Raw genomic sequence first — 23,099 nt, forward strand, 5'->3', positions numbered from 1 at the left:
TGTGTGTGTGTGTGTGTGTGTGGTTAAGTAATATCAATTTGGCTACTTTTCAGCAAGAATTGAAACAAAAAAAATTTTTTTTTGAGACAGGGTTTTACTGGATAGCACAACTTCCAAAAATATTCCTTAAGAATATGGAGTTGGAGAGATGGCTCCATGGTTAAAAACACTGGCTGCTCTTCCAGAGGACTCAGGTTTGAGTCCTAGCACTCACATCAGGAAGCTCACAACTGCCTGTAAGTCCAATTCCAAGGAATCTGACGTCTTCTTTGGGCCTCAGTGGGCAACTACACATACATGTATAGACACTCACACATACACATAAACATAAAAAGGTAAAGAAAAAACACCTCTGAATATATACACCCATTTAGGACAGCCCATCAAAAACCAGGACTGCCCTAGTTACATAGGTCAGCTGGCTCCTTTTCCATGGGAACCGTATGCTGCCAGTGCCCTTCTTTCTCCCTGCACAGTAATTCACTGTATTGTAAGTAAGTTGCTTACTAAGAAGCCTCAATATCTAAAATAACAAAGGACAGCAAATATCTAAATAACAAGAGTTTGAAATTGGTTTTTGAAATTCATAAACTCACAAAATTTTATTGTAATAGTTTTAATGAGTTTAAAATAAACTGTGCTTTCCACTGTGAGACTTATTACATAGAATTAAATATAAGGTTTTAATATGTATTATTTGAAATGGCATTTAAAAATTGTTTACACAGGGCTAGTAAGATGGCTCAGAGGTAAAGGTGCCTGTCACCCAACCATGCAAGTCTGCCTGAAGGAAAGAACCAATCCCACAGGGTCCTCTGATCTTCACGTTACAGACTGACATGCTTGTGAGCACACCCACACCCAAACACAAATGTTGACAACCCAAATATCACTATCTCTCAAGTGTAATAATAACAATGTACCTTTGTTTTACTATGCTTTTTAAAATATGGTGTATTAGGCTGAAGAGATGCCACAGTAGTTAAATCATTCGCCTCCCGAGTATGAGGAATTAAGTTTGGATCCTCAGAATCAATGTGTCAGATGGGTTTGGTGGCCTGCCTATAACTCCAATTAGGAAGTCAGAAACAGGATACTTGATCAAGACCTAAAATGCCAGCATCCCAGAGTCTGAGGTAGTAAGATTTAGAGTTGGTTACACAGTCAGACTCAGTCTGAAAAAGCAAAACAATGTCCTGTTCAAGTTGTTTTTAAATGCCATGCCATTTCAAACAAAGAGAGTTTGTTGTTTAGACGAAACATTAGTATATTCAAAAACAAAATAAAACACACACACACACACACCACATGTTGCCAAACATAAAAATTGAGAGAAATTTAAAATAGGAGTGCCATATTCCTACTCTTAAAAATCCATAAACGCCGGGCGGTGGTGGCGCACGCCTTTAATCCCAGCACTCGGGAGGCAGAGGCAGGCGGATCTCTGTAAGTTCGAGGCCAGCCTGGTCTACGGCGCGAGATCCAGGAAAGGCGCAAAGCTACACAGAGAAACCCTGTCTCGAAAAACCAAAAAAAAAAAAAAAAAAAAAAAAAAAAAAAAAAAAAAAAAAAAAAATCCATAAACAAGGTGATAGAGAGATAGTTCAGTGGCTAGGAGCATTGGCTGCTCTTCCAGAGGACCCGGGTTCAATTCCCAGCACTCACATGGCAGCTCACAACTGTCTATAACTCCAGTTTCAGGGGATTCGACACACTCACAAAAGCCTACATGCAGGCAAAGCACCAATGAACATAAAATGTATTTTTTTAAAAATTTGCAAACGTTAATTATTTGTTTAAGAAAGCTGTACAAGCCGGGCGGTGGTGGCGCATGCCTTTAATCCCAGCACTCGGGAGGCAGAGCCAGGTGGATCTCTGTGAGTTCGAGGCCAGCCTGGTCTCCAAAGCCAGTTCCAGGAAAGGCGCAAAGCTACACAGAGAAACCCTGTCTCGAAAAACCAAAAAAAAAAAAAAAAAAAAAAAAAAAAAGAAAGCTGTACAATAAATGTAAAATACTCTGATACTTATTTTACTTTCTTCATCATTTTACTTTCTTCACTGACAATTTCCACATTATATTTAGCCTTCTATTATCCATCCTCAAAAAATAAGATACAAAGCAGCAGAAATGTATTCTTCATTTATCAACAAGCCACTATAAAAACCTAATTTCCACAGGCAGGACCTAAGGTTTCTCTAATTTCTCATGCAATTGCTGGATAAACTGACTGCCTCACTAGACTTGAAGATGCTCAAAGATAACACATATACCATTCAATGAAAAAAAGAAATGAAGAAGGAAGGACTGGACTCCTCCTGGGTATGGTGGAGAGTCCAGAGTGAACAAGACCCTGAGCAGGACAATGAAGGAGAGGGGGAGGGGGAGGGAAGAGCCAGGAGAGTAAAGGGTAGGTAATCAAACGGCTGAATTATATAGGGAAGGGCAACCCAAGTCCTGGACTGGAGAAGTTTAGGGTAGGGGATGGGTTATGTCAGCCAAACTCTGTAACAGGTAGGGACTGAGGGATGCTGGGAGAACCTGGCAGCCAAGTCTGCTTTGATCTTGCAAGGGATGTGAAACTCAAAAATAAAACTGAATGTTCAAACTGAGGACAAAATATCTTCTCAAAATGGAAGAGATATTATTCAAGCAGATTTTTCCAATGTTTCCATTAACAGCAGTGCAACAATTCTGGTTTCCTAAGAACGAAACTATGGAGACTCAACATCTATTTATGCAAATATTATATTACTGCACTAAATATACTTGAAAGCTACATTTAGTCTAGCTTAATGGGTCTTTTAAGTTCCATTTGAAAAGAAAAATCTATGTTTTTAGCCTGATATAAAAGAGACACTTTGGTGATTTAATTTTTACATACAAGTAAGTGCTACTGTATTTGTACTATGGCTAACTCTGGCTTTGCTGGATTTATTTTATATAGCCCAGGAATTAATCATTCAGAATACACTGAAAAAAGTACGGAAGAGAGAGATGTACACCACAAATCTCATGGTACTGAAGTAAGAGCTGGGGCGTAGGTGAGTGTGTTTATGGGTCTGGGTCACGAAGAGAAGCACGGACCATTCTAACAGAAAGCCGCTGCAGGGTTATCTGGGACATATGCCTACCCTACCATCTTCCTAGTGATGCAATGTCACAGTGTCAGTTCAATCTGCAGAGGGACTGGGAGACCCACTCGTGGGTGATCATCACTTATCTAGTCAATACTTTCAAACTAGGGGTGTATGAATCCAAGGTCTAAGAATGAACAATTACGACAAAATGTTTCTAAAACAAATCCCTCCGTAAAAATGTATTCTTCCTATATGAATGGCACTGGAATAACAAAATACTCCAGCCCAGTGTAGTAGTGCATGCCTTTAATCCCAGAACTCAAGAGTTAAAAGCAAGCAGATCTCTGTGAATTCAAACCAGCCTGGTCTATACAGTGAATTCCAAAACAGCCAGGGCTTTGAGGAGAGACCTTGTGCTGGCTAGTTTTATGTCTTGACACAAGCTGGAGTTATGAAAGGAAGGAACCTCAACTGAGAAAATACCTCCATAATATCCAGCTGTAAAGCATTTTAATTAGTGATTGATGGGGGAGGGTTGAGCCCATTGTGGACACGGTATCATCCCTGGGCTGGAGATCCTTGGGTTCTATAAGAAAGCAGGCTGAGCAAGCCATGAAGAGCAAGTCAAGAAGAAGCACCCCTCCATGGCCTCTGTATCAGCTTCTGCCTCCAGGTTCCTGCCCTGTTTGAGTTCCTGTTCTGAAATTCATCAATATGGAAGTGTAAGTCAAGTAAACCCTTTCCTCCCCAGGTTACTCTGACTATGGTTTTATCACAGCGACAGAAGAAACTACCTGAGACAGACCTGTCTCCAAAAAAGTAAGAACGAAACAAAACAAAAAGACCTGAAACATTTTCAAAAAACACAACTTATCTGTTTTTTCTTGTGAATCATCTTAGACACTACACTCACAGAAATAGCACGTCTACTTCAGAAGACCCATTTTTAGTAACTTTACACAAGCAGCACGCTACATTTGCTAAATTTATTTCCCTAACCTATTTCCCAAGTACCACTTTGTGAAGTACTTACACTGCCTTGCAGATACTTCTAACATAGTATCATCTTCTCTATACAAGTAAAAGCCATATAAGATCAACAGCTTTCAATTATTTCATTGTTCTTTATTATTCTAATATCATATAGCACAGTATCTAAATACGAACACAAAAAATTCTGTCCATCAGTGCTTTTATTTAAAATACTGGTTAGATATTTCTATCTTGTCTAGATTATGAAAACGGGAATGCATGGTGTTAACTCAGAAGCAACGTACTAACATGTATGTGGACATGAGGAAGCCGGTGCTGCTGCACCTATATAGATGTGTGAAAACTTTTTTCAAAATTAAAAGGTAAAATCTGTGGGAGAGATTTGGCTGCCATTCCGTGCTGCAATTACATCAAGAGAGAAGTGGTTCCCAGTCATTTCTTATCAGTGTAGAAGACAGAGGCTACCTAGTTCAAGTCTGGTTTTCCTTTGTATCCTATACAGAGACCAGACTGATGGAACAACATTCAGTAAAACGCTTCTCTAATTTGTGAACAAAACACCAATTAAAAATTGCAAATACCGGTGAAACAAATGTGTGCAAATTATTATGCCTGCGGAGGGAAAGTATCCACATAATGAGATGATGCCTGCAGGCCACTGCAGCAATACCGTTATCAAAGCTTGGTGTAAGGCAAGTCTGAAGACAGCTTCCAGATGTGCAGAGAAACAGGGATGCAAGGCAGACTGCAGCACAGTGAACTTCAGATTAAATAACTTGTTAAAGGTTATAAATTCCAGATTTACCACAAAAGCGGCATCTGCCTCTTAGTTTTCCTAACTCCACTTCGGAGCAGGATAAGTTCTACAACCAAAGACTAACGTGGCTCTCCCTAAAAATCAGACATGAATTCAGGAGACTTCATGGAAGAGTGAGGTTCGGGAGGGGTGCTATGGAATGCTGTGGTCTAGACCTGACATAGCTGCTGCACTCACGATTCACTGCAGCTATGGCTGCCCGCACGAGGTCAAGGCAACAAGATCAGACAACATTCCAGCAGGAAGCACTCACAGGACTCAATGATAAAAGACATGAGGGTTGGAGAGGAACTGCTGACTGAACAGTCTGGTGAGGCATATGAGGAGGGAACTGGGGTTGAATATGCCCAATATACATTGTATACAGGTATGAAACTGTTAAAGAATAAAAAAGTTCTAAAAAAATTAGACAAGTTATGGTCAAACTAAAGTAGCTTTCCCAAGTACTGATGTTCAGAGACATAAAACTCACTGAAGTAACTATTTTAAATCTATTATAATGGTATGGTTTATTTTAATTTACATTCATAAAAAGAATTCATGTAATATAACTGTGGAAAGAAAGGAAAAAGGAAGGAAGGAAGGAAGGAAGGAAGGAAGAAAGAAAGAAAAGAAGAAAAGAAAAGAAAAGAAAAGAAAAGAGAAAGAAAGTCAGCCAGGCTGTGGTGACACACACCTTCAATCCCAGAACTTGGGAGGCAGAGGCAGGCAGATCTCTGAGTTTGAGGCCAGCCTGGTCTATAAAGCAAGTTCCAGGATAGCCAGGTCTACACAGAGAAACCCTGTCTCGAAAACAACAACAACCCCCACGCATAAAAAGTAAAGTCATAAATGTACCAAGTACATAGGAAGCAGAGAGCTTAAATTTCTAAAAGACAAAGCTATAAAAACATCAATGGTTATCACCCTCAAGAGATGGCAGCTTCACACCTAAAAGACCATTTTTTTATTGCGTATGAAAAAGGCTACCACACTTATACTGTCCCTTCACTATTAGAGGAGGAGGAGGAGGAGGGTGGTGGTAGTGGTGAAGAAGAAAGGAACAAGAAACAGTCTTTACCCTCTTCTGATCTGCAGAGTTCTACTTTTAAACACCAGCCTCTTGTGATGTCTTTTTGTGGGGAAGAAAGAAGGTAAAATATAAAAGATGAAAAGAACTGAGGAAAAAATGATAGAAACAAAGGTTTCTGTGTTGCAGGCAAAGCCAGGGATGTCTACCTATTAAAAAGACAGAAAACAGTAATAATCAATTCCTATCCAATAGGCAGCTTTTGATTTTTCCTTGCTAGACAATGTAAAACTGATACAGAGAATACAGAAACTGTGTTAACAGCAGCAGTTCTTAAGGCCTCTCTCAGGACTTGTATACTCTTAAAAATTACTGCAGATACTGGAAATCCTGTTTACTAGGTTCTATCCACTATTATTCGTGAGACAGGGTTTCTTTGTGTAGCCCTGGCTATCCTGGAACACTCTGTAGACAAGGCTGTCCTTGAACTCAGAAATCCGCCTGCCTCTGCCTCCCGAGTGCTGGGATTAAAGGTGTGCACCACCACCCATTCCACTATGATTTTTAATATTAGATTATTTGAAGTTTAATGTGTAAGAATTCATTTAGGATATAAAAGCTGTTACATCTAAAATAGTACCATGATGAAATAAATAAATGTGTATATGTGACTTGAGTAACACAGATTTACATTTTTATTTTTATTTTTTACTTTTATTTTTATTTTTATTTTTTTTTTGGTTTTTCGAGACGTGCGCCACCACCGCCCGGCCCAGATTTACATTTTTATAAGCCCTGCTGTGGTCTGTCTCCCGTGATGGATTTGTTACAGGTTTCCTATCAGAGAGGTATGGCCTTGAGAGAAGCAACTGGGAGTGTTGGGAGTGCTGCCCTCAGAAAGGAGTCAGTCAGTCACAGGAGGGCTTTTCTTGTGTGTGTGTGTGGGGGGGGGGGTCTTTTCGAGACAGGGTTTCTCTGAGTAGCCCTGGCTATCCTGGGACTCCCTCTGTAGACCAGGTTGGCCTCGAATTCAGAGATCCACCTGCTTCTACCTCCTGAGTGCTGGGATTAAAGGCGTGCGCCACCATGCCTGGCCACAGGAGGGCTTTTCTAAGAGAAGAGCTCTGTCCCTTGCTGCCTTCTAGTCTAGCAAAGTGATCTCCCAATGACATGTGTACAACCACCACCATGATGTCACCTGTTTTGAGGCCTTCACCAGAGTCCAGCAAGAAGCCTGTGCTATATATCCCCAAAATGTGCTGAACTGTCAAGTAATAAATTTTCTTATAGTGCAGATGCTCTTTGGCCTTTCATCACAGGAAAATGAGCTTTGATATTTGGCTTCACAGAAGACAACTGGACTATTTCTTCTCTTTGTATTCAATATCCTGCAGTATGTTGTCTTCATTGATGTATAATAAAGGGAATATTTTTTAATGGGAGCACTTTGTAGAGATCTAGACAGAACTCCCTCAAGTGTCCTTAAGCCACTTTACTGAATCCCTAAGTGAGGGTTTTAAACTCAAGATTCCTGATTCTACCTCTGGTTTATTTAGCAAAGAAGAAAGTCACAGTAAGAAGTGAGCACAGCAATCTAGGTAGTAATCTTAATGATGACAGTCTCCACAATAGCCACTCAACTTCTCTTTTAATGACTAGATATGAAATTATTTCAAATATACGTCAATACAAATGCCAGAAGATAAAACTGAATGAGAACACTGGCATTTAGGTAGTCTTGAAAACCAGAACCCTTCTTATCCCAGTTCTAGTCGACAACTTCAACGACTTCTTGTGGGTAAATGGGAAGACAGGAGAGCAGAGGCTAAAGCTGGGAAGGAAGCACCGAAAACAGCCTTCCTTTGACAATGCAGGCCGAATGCATCCCGTGCAGGGGAAGACACCGGATTACTCTCTTTTGGAAAAACGGAGGAATTAGGCACCCAAATCATTTTCTGACTGAAAAAGTCTAATCACACTGAAATGAAAATTTAGGTTTTAAGGTATAATAAAAGAGGTGGGGCACAGAAAGCTAAAGTGATTCAGTAGCTCCTGTTCCTTTTCAAAAGCCAGAAATTCTCTCTCTCAAAAAAATTCATTTTTGTCCTTTTACGTGAATGGGTAATTTGCCCGCATGTTTTGTCTGTGCGCCATGTCATGTAGTGCCTTTGGAGACCAGAAGAGGGCATCAGATCACCTGAAACTGGAATAACCGGTTGTGGAGGCTTGGAACCAAACATAGTCCTCTGCAAGTGCTCTTAATTGCTGAGCTCTCTCTTATTATTATTTCTTTCCCTTTTTTTGTGTGTGTTTTCAAGACAGCATTTCTCCGTGTAGTTTTGATGCCTGTCCTGGATCTCACTCTGTAGACCAGGCTGGCCTCGAACTCACAGAGACCCGCCTGCCTCTGCCTCCTGAGTGCTGGGATTAAAGGCGTGCGCCACCACCGCCCGCCCAGCTCTCTCTTATTATTTTAACAAATCTCTTTAGCTTAGTTTAGTGTGACTCTGTCCAAATTAGCTGTATGTGTAATCTTCGTTCTTTTACAAGTCACTGAAAATCAATCAGTTATGTTCAGTTCAGACACTGTAGCTATCCTGCCCTTATCAGTATCCGGTGCAACCGTAAGACCCCTGACATTCTTAAAACATCCTCAGTCATTAATTACAACTTCTGGTTAGTTTCAGGTAAGATTATCTCTACAAAGAGCTGATCGTTTTAGCCTCAAAGTTGCTTACAGTTTGGGCATTAGGGAGATCACTAAAATGCACGATGTGTTCCCGAGACTGAAAACCATTTCAGACTTTCTTTTGTTTTCAAGTTGGCCACTGCTCTGAGTACATGATTATGCACTTCCTATAAAAACGGACATTCACATACATTATGTGAAATGTTAATAAATAACTAGTTCTAACATTGGCTCTCTAATTTTCTTCCTTTTTCTATTTTCATGTGTACATGTTTGGGGTGCATCTATGTGCAGGCCCAAGGCTAACAACGTCAGAATGTTATCTGTCCTTAGACACGTCTTTCTCGTATCAGTTATGTCTTCTTTGAAGAGCAGAACATTGACAACACAACTTTTCTTTAATTCCTCTGGGTACAGATAGATGGGCTCAAAACAATGGATGACTTAACTTTTTCTATGGACAGTAATTTTCTTCACAGGGGAGGGGTAAAGAAGCTGGAGGAAATAATCTGACAAAGTGCACTTTTCATTCTCAAAATAAGCTATTCCCCAGGAAATTGGAATCAGTCTCCAAAATTAACATTTTATACTTTAAGAATGCCAATGGCCCCTGTGTCACCTAATTCCTGTGCCACACTGATTAACCATTCTCTGTAAATGAGGAAACCTCTCCAGGGTGTGTGACTTGCTCAGCCCCCACTGGAGATGAGACAAAACTGGAAACTCAATTCCAAATTCAAGTTTTTCCACTAAGTCACATTAAAGGTCTTAAAATTTTACTAAGAAACACAACACAAAGATGAAATGTAAATTTTTTCTAATTTCTTTCTCACCCTAAACTGGCTTTTTTTTCATATGTCTTTGTAAAAGAAAATGCCTTAGAGGTTTTGAATTGAAAGGCAGAAAAACGTAGTTAAAAAAAGAAATCGGCCACTAGAAGATCCAGCCGTCTCCTTGGTGCATCCCTTTCTAAAGAAACACCTCTCCACACATGTGCCTACCGGGAAACTGAGGAGGACGCCAGACACACTGACCAGCCTACTGTACCAATGGCAGATGTGTTAATAAAGTTCCCTAAACACAGTATGCCCAGAAATAACTTTGTTATCCCCTTAATAATCACCTCTCTAAAGCCTCTTTCTATTCTTTCTACCTCTGGATCATGGCACCAACTTCACCAGTACTCCAAAATCATGTGTCTGGGTATCATCTCAAAACATCATTTACTCTTCCTATGTCACAGTGAGAAGAGGTTGAATTTTAAAATAAGATCTAGGAACAAATGTCACTGTCTGGATGTAGGCCCTAGGGCTAGTCTAGTGGCCTTAAGTCCAAATCCTACTTCTAGAACAGTAATATCACTAAACTCGGAGGGTGTATATATATATCTATATATGTGTATCTATCTATCATATAGATAGATAGACAGACAGACAGATATAAAATCACCAGTAAAGTTTATTCTAGATTAAGATCAGAAACATAGTAAGTAAGCAATCAAGTCCAGCTCAAAAAACGCTGTACTGATTTACTTAAGTCATATGCAGAAGCTAAAACTGTAACGTGGTGGGCAGAGTACGCACTCAACAGAAGCTGGTTGCCTCCGCTTCACTGTGTCCCTTTCTCTCTCTACCGTGTCAAAGACCAGGCCCCATCTTTCTTATCAATATTACTACAACAGATGTGGATCCATGTCCACCACTCCCCGACTTTTCTACTACAGCATAAGCCTGACTACCACCTTAGGGCAAATGAAAAAAGATCCTCAAGACACCACCAGCCCCCCTCCAATCTTTCTAGCCCTACCTGTTAGGATTTCCCTATGCCCCAGACCAGGTAAATTCTCATGCTCTAACCACAACATGGTCTGTTCTTTCTCAATTGTGACATCCTCCATGACAAGCCCACTTAGAATATTCTCTCATCGAGGAGGCCCAAACACCTTCTGCTTGCAAAGTTTGCTCTGACGCTAGAATTTCCTTTGCCAGTCCAAAGGCTTTACTTCGAACTTCACTCATGAACTACCTCGAGGTTCCTGGCTTTCCTAGCTAGCTCTAGGCCAGGCATGCAATCCCAGAAGGAAAGGGATGGGCTTTGTTATATTGATGTTATTCTCAGGGGCTACCAGCACAGTACAACTCTGAGACTGTAAGCTTAGTGTTGTTCTTATTCATATCAGCAACCTGGAAGACTAGGAAGTAAAACTATCACTAGGAACCAAGTATTTTAGGGCCTGGGATAATGGAGCATGACTTTAATCCCAGCATTTGGAAGGAAGAGGCAGGAGGATCTCTGTGAGTTCAGGGCCAGTGTGGTTTGCATAGGGAGTTCCAGGACAGCCAGGATTACACAGAGACCCTGTTTCAAAAGAGAAAAAAAAAAAACCAAGAATTTCTAGAAACATTCTGAGATTTTAAAAATCCAATCAATTCCAAGTATATCATAAAGATATTACATAATGCTGAGAATGCCAATGCTTATATAGTAATATTAGGCCAGGTTTATGTTAAAAAATTAATATAATCTCAAAATTTATTATAAATCTGATGAAAACTTGAACCATAAGAAGGTTATCTCTGGCTGTGTTCTCATTCACAACAGTTAAACAACCAAGTCTTCTAATTAGTGGTAAAATATTTTGAGGATTTTCTCTTGGTAAGCTATGCTTAATCATGGTTGAACAAAAACAGAGTAATCTAACTGGAATAACATTTTCTTTTTAAAAATGGACTTAAAGACACATTTCCTATTTCCAAATGATTTAAACCATTTACAAAAATGCAACAGGGCTGTGCAAATTTACCTCAACCAACCATCAGCAGGATTGACACTGTAGCTTATATAATCTATTGCTATTATCTACAGAAGCCTATAAATTTACTTGATAAGTAAATACAGAAATAATTGTTATCTGTATAATATATTTATTTAAACTGAGATAATTTCCATTGGTGAAAAGAAGTTATACTGTAGCATTTGGTATAAAAGCAAGAGCACTAATTCAGCTCCTTGAAAAAATGTCAGAACATGTGATTCCTGTTTTTTTTTAAATTCCAAATATAACTCACTGTATTTAGCACCTCCTGTACTTTCCAGTATATTAGATAATTGCATACCATGTTAAAAACAAAATAAAGGAAAACATTCCTGCCACCCACCTTTTCATAAAAAACTGAAAATATTAAACATATACACGAGGGAAGCTGTGAAGGTTAGAATGACTAGTCCAAAGAACACTGCATTTCTTCTCTTAATTAAAAAATAAAAACTAAAAAAGAGGATTTAGAGGGCTTCGAAGGATGGCAGCAAAAGAAGTGAGAAACATAGCATCATTGGGCAAAAAGAGACAGTTCTTCAGCCAGGTACACGGTGATGGTGCACGCCTTTAATCCCAGCTCTCCAGAGGCAGAGCCGGTCACATCCCTGTGAGTTCAAGGCTAGCTTGGTCTACAGAGGCGTCCCAGGACAGCCAAGGCTACACAGAGAAATCCTGTCTCAAAAAACAGAGAGAGAGAGAGAGAGAGAGAGAGAGAGAGAGAGAGAGAGAGAGAGAGAGACCCCTGCTAAATAATGCTCTGGGAATGAGCCCTGTCCCACTGATCAGAGAACCTCCTTCCCCTAATTTTTGGTCCATTTGTACTGAGTCTCAAAAAAAAAAAAGAAAAGAAAAGAAAAGAAAATGTTTGAACAAAGAAGTCCATGACCTTAAAGTCTGAGAATCACTAAGAAGGATTAACTGATAATGGCAATGTTTGACTCCCATGTTAACACCTACACAAATATAAGCAGTAACAGTCAATATGGAACATGGCTTTATAACGTCGTGAAACAGGCTGAGGATGTAGCTCAGTGGTAGAGTGCATGCCTAGCATGTACAAAGCCTTGGGTTCAGTTCAATTCCCAGCACCATAGAAGGAAGAAAGGAGGGAGGAAAAGGGAAAGAAGGAAGGAGGAAGGGAGGGAGGGAGGGAGGGAGGGAAGGAGAGAGAGAGGGAGAAAAAAAGGGAGGCAGGGAAACGGCAATAAAGAATAAGAGAAATAGATCAGTATGATCAAAGTACATTATTATATATATATGAAAATATCAATATCATACAATCCATTATTTTGTACAAATATATACTAAAAATTGCTCTGTCTTCACGGGAAAGTTTGTTCTTTTGCTTCTGGTCAATTGTGTTGGGCTACTGTTTACAGAAGAGTCTGAAGTCAAGATTTTCCGACAGCTTGGGTTAGCAGAAAGAGCAGATGATTTCAACAGATGATTTTTTTTTCCTTTTTTTTTTTTTTTTCCTTTTTTTTTTTGGCTGTGAACCCAAAGCAAAGAGCTTTGGCAAGGGAAGATAAGACCAGGCTGCTATGTAGTATTGTTTGGTATGTTTGTTTAGGTGGATGGGTAGGGGCCAGCACAATACTAGGTAGAGGACATACCTATCTTGCTGTGGGAATCTACACAAGAAATCACATCCCTTTCCAGGGAAGTGTAGTGACACATCCCTCTTTGGAGACAGGGATGTCCTTGAACTCAGAGAGGCACCTGCCTCTGCTTCCAAAGTGCTGGGATTAAAGGCGTGCTCCACCTGGTGACACTCCAGATCCTTAACATTTATTTCTTCCCACATTCCACTTCAAGGACAATTATTGTCATCAAAATTCAGAAATTGATATTTATAATAAAAAGTAATTTCCTAAAGAAATAAATCATGCTACCTACAACTTAACTACTTTAATGTTTTGTTTTCTCTGAGAATGAACAAGATAGAATAGAACCAAAAGCTTAAGTGCCAGTAACTTGGTCCATGACAGAGAAAACTAACTTCAACCAGTTCATACTACCACAATTGAAACTGTGAAAGAGAAGAGACACTGTATTATCAAGTCCGTCCATAACAATAATCCTATGTACTATATAGACCAAAAATGCTTCTACAGCAAATGAAACCATTGATTTTCCTATTTGCAAAACTTTACATAATTCAAAACAGTATTTCTTAATGTTCATTGTTTTGTAAGAGAGTAATTTGAGTCTCTCCACATTAAGACTCAATTTCAAATAATCAGGATCAGAACAAAACCAATACTTGCCATTTGCATTTTAAAAACTAACTGTAATATTATTCACTGATAGAAACAATATTTTCCATTTGGTAAAAACAAAACCAACATCAACAATAATTTGAACTATGTCAAGTGACATTTAGTTCTTAACCCTTTTGAAGGCTGAGAGATGAAAATGGTAGTTGGTTCCAAACACAGGAAGACAGAAGCTGCTGTGCACTTCAAATTATGTAACTGACCTATTGAAGATCTACGAATCATGATTCCAGTTCCTTCCCAGTCACTACAGGGTAAGTCTATCCCTGCAATATATGCTAATAAAAGTACAGGTGCCATTCACTATCTTCTTTTTGGACTAAGAGACAAACTAGAATATGTTCCAGTGGTTTATTTCCTCAAAACAGATCCGATGAGAACAAAATATGTTCCTTACAGATCCTGATTTCCTCCAAAGAAAACTTTATATAAAACAGGTACAGGTACAATACCATAAAACCTTCTGCAAGATCTCAAAATGCCAATTCCTCTAAAGTTCATTTTTAAAACAGACAAAGGAGTTCAATGCTTTGATCCTTTTCATGCTTCAATCATTTTCAGAGTAAGATATAAACATAACATTTATAATGGATTTTTGGAATTCTAGATCAACAAATATCAATTATTTCATCTGGCTATAATACTCCTCATTAAACTATATGAATTCTACTCATAACATTTATAACATTAAAATCACTACCAAACATACAACACAGGAGTAATTGATTATATGTATTTTTTCATATTTAACATTTTCTGATTATAAAATTTATTGCATTAAACCAAAAGAAAATTTAGTTTATCTCTGACATAAGGTTTCGAACACTTGAGCTTTAAAAAGTGAATTATTTCTATTCTTTCTAAGCAAAATGTAGTTTAATATTGTTATGTCCAAATTTATCTATATATCTATATAAAACTGTCCAATTACGGCTTGGACCAGCTGAGGGCATGCCTCAAATCTTTAAACAACCTTTAGAACAGTGGTCCTAAACCTGTGGGTCATGACCTCTTTGGAAGTCGAATGAATGACCCTTTCACAGGGGTCGCCTAAGACCATCAGAAAACACAGACGTTTATATTATAACTCAAAACAGTAGCAAAATTACAGTTATGAAGTAGCAATAAAAGTAATTTTATGTTTGGGGGTCACTACAACATGAGGAACTGTGTTAAAGGGCCGCAGCATTAGGAAGGTTGAGAACCACGGCTTTACAGCCAAGCTCTTATGCACTAGGAGATCTTATTCTAATTTTAAGTCCTTAGGATCAGCAGTGGCTTGGAAAGTGTATTTTAGAAACCTATGTGTTTTTTCATAAAAAAACAAGTAACATCAGGCATAGTGGAATGACTGAGATCCAGCTACCTGGGAATCAGAAGGCAGGAGGACTGCTTAAAGAGAAGAATGTGAGGCTAGCCTGAACAATGTAGAGAGAGACCTCGTATCTCCGGTGGCTCTCATGTCCTAGTATCAAAAATTATGTTTTAGGACAGGATGAAAAATCTAAGTAATTTCAAATGAGGTTTGAGAAATAACTAGACTAAACTCACAGGATTATGCTTCTAGACTTTTAACATAAAGAAGAGTTCACATTTTTTTCCAGAAAATAACTTAGGAATTACTTTAAATATATACGACTTAAAACTTGACAAGAAAGGTTTGCTTTAACATATACATAGCATTTCAGTTGAAGAATACAGGGGAAGCACAGACACTTTACCTGCTTCCTGTGAATTTAACACTTCTAAGGCATGCATCATGGCACTTGCGAAGACATTGGCATCCTCTTTGCTGCCAAAGTTGAGACCATACACCTGTCTAGCATCCCGCCACTGGTGGAAAGTCTGTGTGGCTTGATTGTACTTCAGCCCTTTAGGAATGGCACAATTTATCACAACCTAAAAGACAGTAATGCATTATACAGTCAGGCTGGTAACTGGGGAAGTAATAGAAGTCAATTCAAATCCTGACTTCGGGTTATTTAGTTAAACTTGTTCCTAGCAGACTTTGTCAAAACTAGTTGGTATAGTTACCTAGGGTAAAAGCAAGTCTACAGAAATGAGTCTGATGGAACATAAGCTATCTTAGGGTTACAAAAGGCCTGCTTTAAAATAGTAAATCAGCAAAAGAAAAGCAATGCACCTCATTAAACATACTTTACTTGTTTGTCTGAAAACCACAAATACAAAAAAGGAACATTAAAGGAAAATGGAACTGTACAGGGCCCTCCTGACTCCTCCCATCCTGAGAGGGTATCTCTAATACTACAAACTAGTTTTATAGGATTTGAGAAAAATAGAGTTACAGAACCCATGTTGAGAGATGTATCTGTCCTCTTTCCTCAAATTCACACCTGAGAGTCATCCACTTGTATGTGCAACTGTGGTTTGTTAATTTTCACTGCTTTATGCAATATTCCTTTGTATAAACTACCAATCTGCTCATTCTTTGCACTAACATTTTTATTGCTCAGAATTTGTGGCTACTACAAATAATGACATGAACATTCCACTAAACATCTGGTATACCCAGCACACGTTTTTACTGAACACGCACCCACGAGTGGGATTAGCACAGGTCATATGTACATTTAACTTTAGTAGAAAACTCCACATTGCTTTCTAAGTGTGTCCTATCATTTACTCTTCCAGAACAATGTATGAAACTTTGTATGACTCCATATACTGTGGAGCATTACCACTGATAATACTGGCTTTTACTTTTATAGCAATACTGGTGGGTTTGAATGTGTATCTTTGTGCTTCAGTGTATTAATACATTACTCTGATCACGAATGAGGTTTAGTACTTTTTCAAGTTTTGGGGAAAAAATTTAATTTATTACACTATGTGTCCATAATGGGGTTTGGAGGAAGGTATGCACATCATGGCGCATGTGTAGAGGTCAAATGACAACTTGGTGGCATTGGTTCTCTTTCCATTTTTATGTAGGTTGTAGGGATAAAGCTTAGGTTGCCAGGCTGCTAAGTTATACACTTATCCACTAAGTTACACATAGGCTCCCTTTTGGTGCTTTATTTGCTCCAAATACTTCCGTGAATTACTGCTTACATTCATTAATAAACCTCTGGCCCATTTCTCTCCTGAGTGATCCATCTTTTTCTTCACGTATTATCCCAAAGGGAAGGTATCTGTGTGACAAATATCTTGTACCATTCCATAACTTGCCTATGTACTCTTAGTGATAGTCACTTCTTTTATTCCAAATTAACAATCCTTTTCTCTCTTAATGTTTTTGTGTTCTGTTTAAGAAATACTTCTCAATCTAAGTAATGAAAATACTACCTCATTTTGTCTTATAGAAGCTTTATTACTGTTACCATTAACATTTACATCTCCAGTACAACTGGAACTGATTTAAGCCCATGGTGTGAGACAGGTTCCGACTCACTTCTATTAACAAAGATGAGGGTTCACCTTTTGTCACCAATTGTGATTTGTCCCCCTGGTAAATATATCTAATATTTGCCCAACTCTAGTGTCTTAACTACTGAGGCTTTCTACTAGGTCCCCGCCACTAGACTTTGTTCCTCTACTCTGTTCCTCCTTACTGCTTTAGCTAGTTTTGGTCCATTGTATAAAGCTACTATTTACACTCTAATTGTCAATTTCCAAATTTAAGACTGCACTCAAACACTGGGCAGGGGTGGCACATGCCTTAGATCTTAGCACTCGGGAAGCAGATGATAGTGCATCTCTAATTTCGAGGCCATCCTGATTTACAGAGTGAGTTCCAGGACAGCCAGAGCCACAAAGAGAAACCTTGTCTCAAAAACAAACAAACAAACAAATAAACAAAAACCAAAAAACAAAACAAAAAAGACTATACTGAGGCTAATAGAACAATCTGATCACTGATGTCACTGCTTCTCATGAGTATCATATATTCCTTATTTAGGCTGTGTTAACACTCAGTACTTCTTTGTATTAGTATCTTGAGCACCTATATAAATTTATCAGGTATTTGATAAAATTTTGTTATTTGGTTTTAAAATGTTCTCCATAGGCTCATGGTTGAACACTTGGTCCCTAGCTGGTGGCACTGTTTGGCAAAGTTGTAGAACTTTTAGGAGACTGGGCACTTCTAGAGGAAGTGGGTTCCTGGAGGCAACCTTGAAGACCTACAGCCTGGCTTACTTCCTATTCACTCTCTGCTTCCTAGTTGGCGATGCAATGTGACCAGTCAGATGCTGTTCCTTCTGACTTAAATTGCTTTAGTCAGCATATTTTATCACAGCATCAAAAAAGCCACTAAGATACTACTGTAAATAATATCAATTAAATCCTTATTTCTAACTCAGACGAAAACTAGTTTTAGACAATGACAACATACCTAGAGCACTTACTAAACGTACTTGTTGATTCTAACCTATTACTAATCTAAGATTTATCAATTCTAACATCCTGCTAACCCTCATGATTTATATTCAGGTTTCTTCCCTCAAAATACATACGTAATCATGTTATCTACAACTAACTATTTCATATCTTCCTTCTTAATCCTTGTACATTTTATTTTCTTTTTCTTGCCTTCACTGGTTAGACATACAACATTAAAAAGATATGGTCAATACCAGCATCTTTTGTCTGATGCCGTCTTCTGAAGAGAGTGAATATTAAGCTTGTAAGTAAAAATGAACTCTGAAATGTTTAACTTGTGATAAATTACAGCAAGGACACAAACAAATCTGTTGAGAAGATAGGGAAATGAGTCATAAGCTGACTTCACAGACAAGGTCATTAGAGTGTAAGTACTCATGGACTGTTCACTTTGTTGTGGCAAGGCTAAAAATGAATAGGGCCAACTTAGATGGAACATGTGGACTCGGTGCACAAGACTGTAATGTAACACACAGTTTGGGCATACAGTATGCTTTCATAGTCAGTCACTCATTAAGTAGTTACCATTAAGTGAGAATATCTATACTTCTTTTTTTGTTTGTTTTGGTTTTTGGTTTTTTGAGGTAAGGTCTTTCAATTATGAAGCCCTGGCTGTCCTATAATTTGCTATGTGGACCAGGCTGGTCTTGAACCTACAGAGATCCACTTGCCTCCCAAGTGCTGGGATTAAAGGCACGTACCATCACACCAGACTACATTTCTTATTTTTAAAGATCAGTTACAATGCTGTCCTTCCTCATTCCTCAACGGTTAGATGACTGAAAGAATTGATTCCTGTTTTTTTGTTTGTTTGTTCTGAAGATAGGATCTCCCTACATAGCCCTTGCTGGTCTGGAACTCACAGAGATCTGCCTGCTACTGTCTCCCAAGGAGCCCGCCATCTTCTGGTTTTCACATGTGATTCAGACATACATGCAGGCAAAACATCCATACACAGATTGGGGGGCGGGGGTGGGGTGGAGAATGTCCAATAATTTTTAAAGGTTTTCTTTTCATTTTTTTTTTCAAGAGAGGGTTTTCCTGTGTAGCTCTGGCTGTCCTGGAACTTACTCTGTAGACCAGGCTGAAAGAAAGACAAGGGCTACCACCACCCAGCTAATTTTTATCTTTTTAGTTTTCATTTAGTTTTGCTCTCCATGACAGCATCATGGGCAATACTGACAAGGCTCTAACCCAGTGACTCTCCACTTGTGGGCTAAGAACCCATTGGGGGTCGAACGACCCTTTCACAGAGGTTACATATCCGATATCCTGCACATCAGTTATTTACATAAGAGTCATAACAGTAGCAATATTACAGTTAGGAAGTAGCAACGACAATAATTTTATGGTTGGGGGTCACCACACCATGAATAACCCTGTATTAAAGGGTCGTAGTGTTGGGAAGGTTGAGAACCACTGGTCTAACCTAAGGGACCACTCAGCTGGGGACAGATGAAAAGAGAAAACAGACGGCAGAGCTGAACAATAGCCAGGCAGCCATAAGTGGAGTTTTGGGTAGAGAAACTGAGGAGACTAGAGGCTATGTAACACAGTGAGGAAACTGGAGCACAGAAGGAAAAGGGAGGCTAGGGAGGAGGAAGGGGACATGCAGCAAAGGTGAGAGGTGAACTTATCTCTGGAGACTCACTCAGAACTACGAAACTTTCTCATCAGAGAAGCACTGCATTTTTTGTTTTTTTCGAGATAGGGTTTCTCTCTGTAGTTTTGGTGCCTGTCCTGGATCTCGCTCTGTAGCCCAGGCTGGCCTCGAACTCAGAGATCCACCTGGCTCTGCCTCCCAAGTGCGCCACCACCACCAGGCAGAGCGTTGTTTTAATCAGTTTTCCTAAGAGCTTCACTGCAATCGAAGTCAGTCAATCACTTATGGAAGGGAGACAAGCTGCAGTTTCTATTTCCCAGGGAAAAATCCCTAAATCTCCTCAGACAAAAAGAGGATTTTCTCTTTGTCCTCTTTTTATGAGATGCAGCCTCTCTGAGTCTCAAATTTGTGCAGAAGTACAAGTTCCAATGCCCATTCGCTACCCGCATGCATGGCACATATAAATCCTTAGCTAGTCACACGTGACAAACCAACTTCAAATCAAGGGTTATGCAGCACCTGTTTACCTCACATCTTACTAGAAAACTATGGATTCAGCTGTCTTTTAACAAGAACTCACAGGGCACCAGGTAGAATTTAGCTGGATCTTCCCTGCACCAAGACATGAAGTAATCACACAACACAGTTACTTTCTTGAAAATTTGGAATAGGGAATTATCAAAAGCTAAGCTATCACCTTAGATATGAACTGAAAAGAAGAGCCCAAATATTCTAGCACTACTAATGCCTACCACTTTAAAAAAAAAAAAAATCGCTTACGAATTTAACAATACTTTCTGAAACCATTTATACATTCAAATCCTTTCTCTAGCCTCATAAAATAAGTAAATAAATGAGTCCCTTAAGCATTCAATGTGCTCTTTACATTGTACTTCATCTTTGTCTGTCCTGAATTCAGATTATAAAAACTGGTCATTTGGATGGCCAAATAAGACAATCTAATGAAGACACAAACAAACACCTCCTGCTCAGTGAGGCGTGGTGGACATTAGTTCCATCTTCAGAGCCTCCAAAGTGGCAAGAGAAGCAGACTCCCAGGAGCTGTGCTCTAACCTCCACATGTGTGCTGTCACATGTGCAAGTCTGTTCTTACACACACGCGTGCATGCACGAACACAGATCAGAACGGACTTCAGCAGCCCCTTACCTGATGGTCTTGAATCTTTCTGCCCACCACTCTGAACGTGTTGTTGCCTGTATGGTGATATATGTGTACTCTGCTGAACCCGGTGGAGCCACCAGCTGGCACCCACTTCTTGTTGGCATCATCATAAACCATTACAGCAGCTCTTGCCTGACAGATACTCTGTTCACTGTAAAAAAAAATAAAGTTCAAATGAGATACTTAAAATATGTGAGGCATGCCACAGAGCCAGGAGCCAAGATTAGCCAACCTGGCAGTCAGTTAAAAACAAGCAGAGGCTCTTACCCCTATGGGTGGAGTCTAATGGGAAAGTATAGCAACGCCAAGTATAGTAAGGGGGGATTTTGGTGTCCATAAAAATACAAAAAAAAAAACCAAAACACCAAAATGTATCAAAGTTATTATCAAATTGAATAAATCTATCAATACGACTGTGAATTAATCACCACTTGTTTAACTATACAATGACGACCTGTCTGAGATTTATTTTCTCCTTGTGGACAGAATTAGTTTTATCGTTAGGATCACTTCAAAGTCTCTAACAAATTCAGTCAAAGGAGTATCTGTTCCTCCAAACACAGAGATAAAACTAATAATCAATGGCCAACAACATGACTGACTCCTTTCATTCCCTTTACTCAAGTTAATGCTTGAACATTTTTTTTTTCATTTTTCCTTTTAAAAGTGTAAGAATAGGGGGCTGGAGAAAGAGCTCAGGGATTAAGAGAGCTTATTGCTCTTACAGAGACCCCAATTTTGAGTCCTGGTACCCAGACTTGACAGCTCACAACAACCTGTAATTCCAGCCAGGAGACCCAATGCCTGTTTTCCATAGGCACTTACGAGTTACACACACACACACACACACACACACACACACACACACCACTAAAAATAAAAGACTAAAAGATGATTTCTAAGGTTCCTATTAGATTTAAAATCCTCTTCTTCACAGATAAATACTAAAAAAGGAGAAGACCAGAATTTTTGGTTCCTATCTATCCCAATTACTTGCTACTAAGTGATACTGAGACACACAGAGACGAGGTCAAGTTCTTACTGAGCAATACATTCACCTTTCAAATTTTCCAATGTTCTTGGGGGAAAACCTGATTAGTTTTCCATTACCTTATTCTATGCTACACTTCTTTTTCAATACCATATATCAAAAGAGAACATAAAAAACAGGCACTGTTGACTACTAACCCAGTTAAACTAACAACCTCTAGGGCAGTGGTTCTCAACCTACGTGTCACGACCCCTTTAGGGATCACATATCAGAGATCCTGCTTATCAGATATTTACATTACGATTTGTAACAGTAGCAAAATTACAGTTATGAAGTAGCAATGAACTAATTTTATGGTTGGGGTCACCACACCATGAGGAACTGTATTAAAGGGCCAGAGCACTAGGGAGGTTGAGAACCGCTGCTCTAGAGGAAGAAGCCTACTTTTGAGTGGTTAACACAGATGCTCCTAAATAGTTCATGCACTCCCTATCCCATTTGTAATGCAAGTACTTGGTTCCTTCTACCAATTCCTGCCTCAAGAGACCTCAGACAATACACTGTGGTTTTTCCCAAACGCCCTCAGAAACAGTTACCCCTACACCTTTGCCTTACTCACGCTTCTCTCCATCCATCCAAGAGGGACAATGAACACAGCTTTGCAGGAGGGTTTGTGTGTGCCTTGATGACAAGATCATGGAAGACCTACAGAAATCACTTCCCTGAATAATCAATTTGCTTCAGAGAAATTAGTTCTAATTATTTTAATTTTCCATTAAGGAAATTCTACAAAACCTAAGCTACATGTAAGCAGCAATGACATAGTAAATCCTTTGGTGCTATCTCAACTTTTATGCTGCCTAGAAATTTTCTGGGACTAGAAACAAGTCAATGACTGAAGCCTGAATTGTTTGTTTGTTTGTTTTTTAAAGAGCATTACTTAAAAGTATTTGTCAGTACAGGGGTTGAAAACTTATTCCTCTAAAGAGAAATATATACTAAGTGACAACTTTCATCTAAGTATAGCAAAGATGATTGAAATAAGCAAAAGTCAGTGCTTCTTACAGCTTAGGGCTTACAACTATAGAAATAAATATACTATGAAATGAAAAAAAGATAAACAAACCTGTGAATTAATGCAAAACTAAATCTTTCAATGTTCAAAAATTAGTACTGGCCAGGCACAGTGGCACAAGCCTTTAATTCTGGCACTTGAGAGGCATGGGTAGATGTATCTCTGT

The 23,099-nt window shown here is 39.0% G+C and overlaps 1 protein-coding gene across 9 annotated transcripts in view; it reads right to left on the reverse strand.

Moving 5' to 3' along the window:
* Enah (ENAH actin regulator) overlaps window positions 1-23,099 on the reverse strand; it is a 107,208-nt gene that overhangs the window by 35,377 nt on the left and 48,732 nt on the right. For all 9 annotated transcript variants that reach the window (XM_052737846.1, XM_052737855.1, XM_052737853.1 and 6 more), the window contains exons 2-3: window positions 20,853-21,018; window positions 15,402-15,579 (exon numbers count right to left, since the gene is read on the reverse strand). In XM_052737846.1, the coding sequence (XP_052593806.1) occupies window positions 15,402-15,579; window positions 20,853-21,018 (344 nt within the window). The remainder of the gene's footprint in view (window positions 1-15,401; window positions 15,580-20,852; window positions 21,019-23,099) is intronic.

This window comes from Peromyscus californicus, unplaced genomic scaffold (assembly GCF_007827085.1).
Source record: "Peromyscus californicus insignis strain IS unplaced genomic scaffold, ASM782708v3 Scaffold_14__1_contigs__length_90479793_seg_2, whole genome shotgun sequence".
NCBI lineage: Eukaryota > Metazoa > Chordata > Mammalia > Rodentia > Cricetidae > Peromyscus > Peromyscus californicus.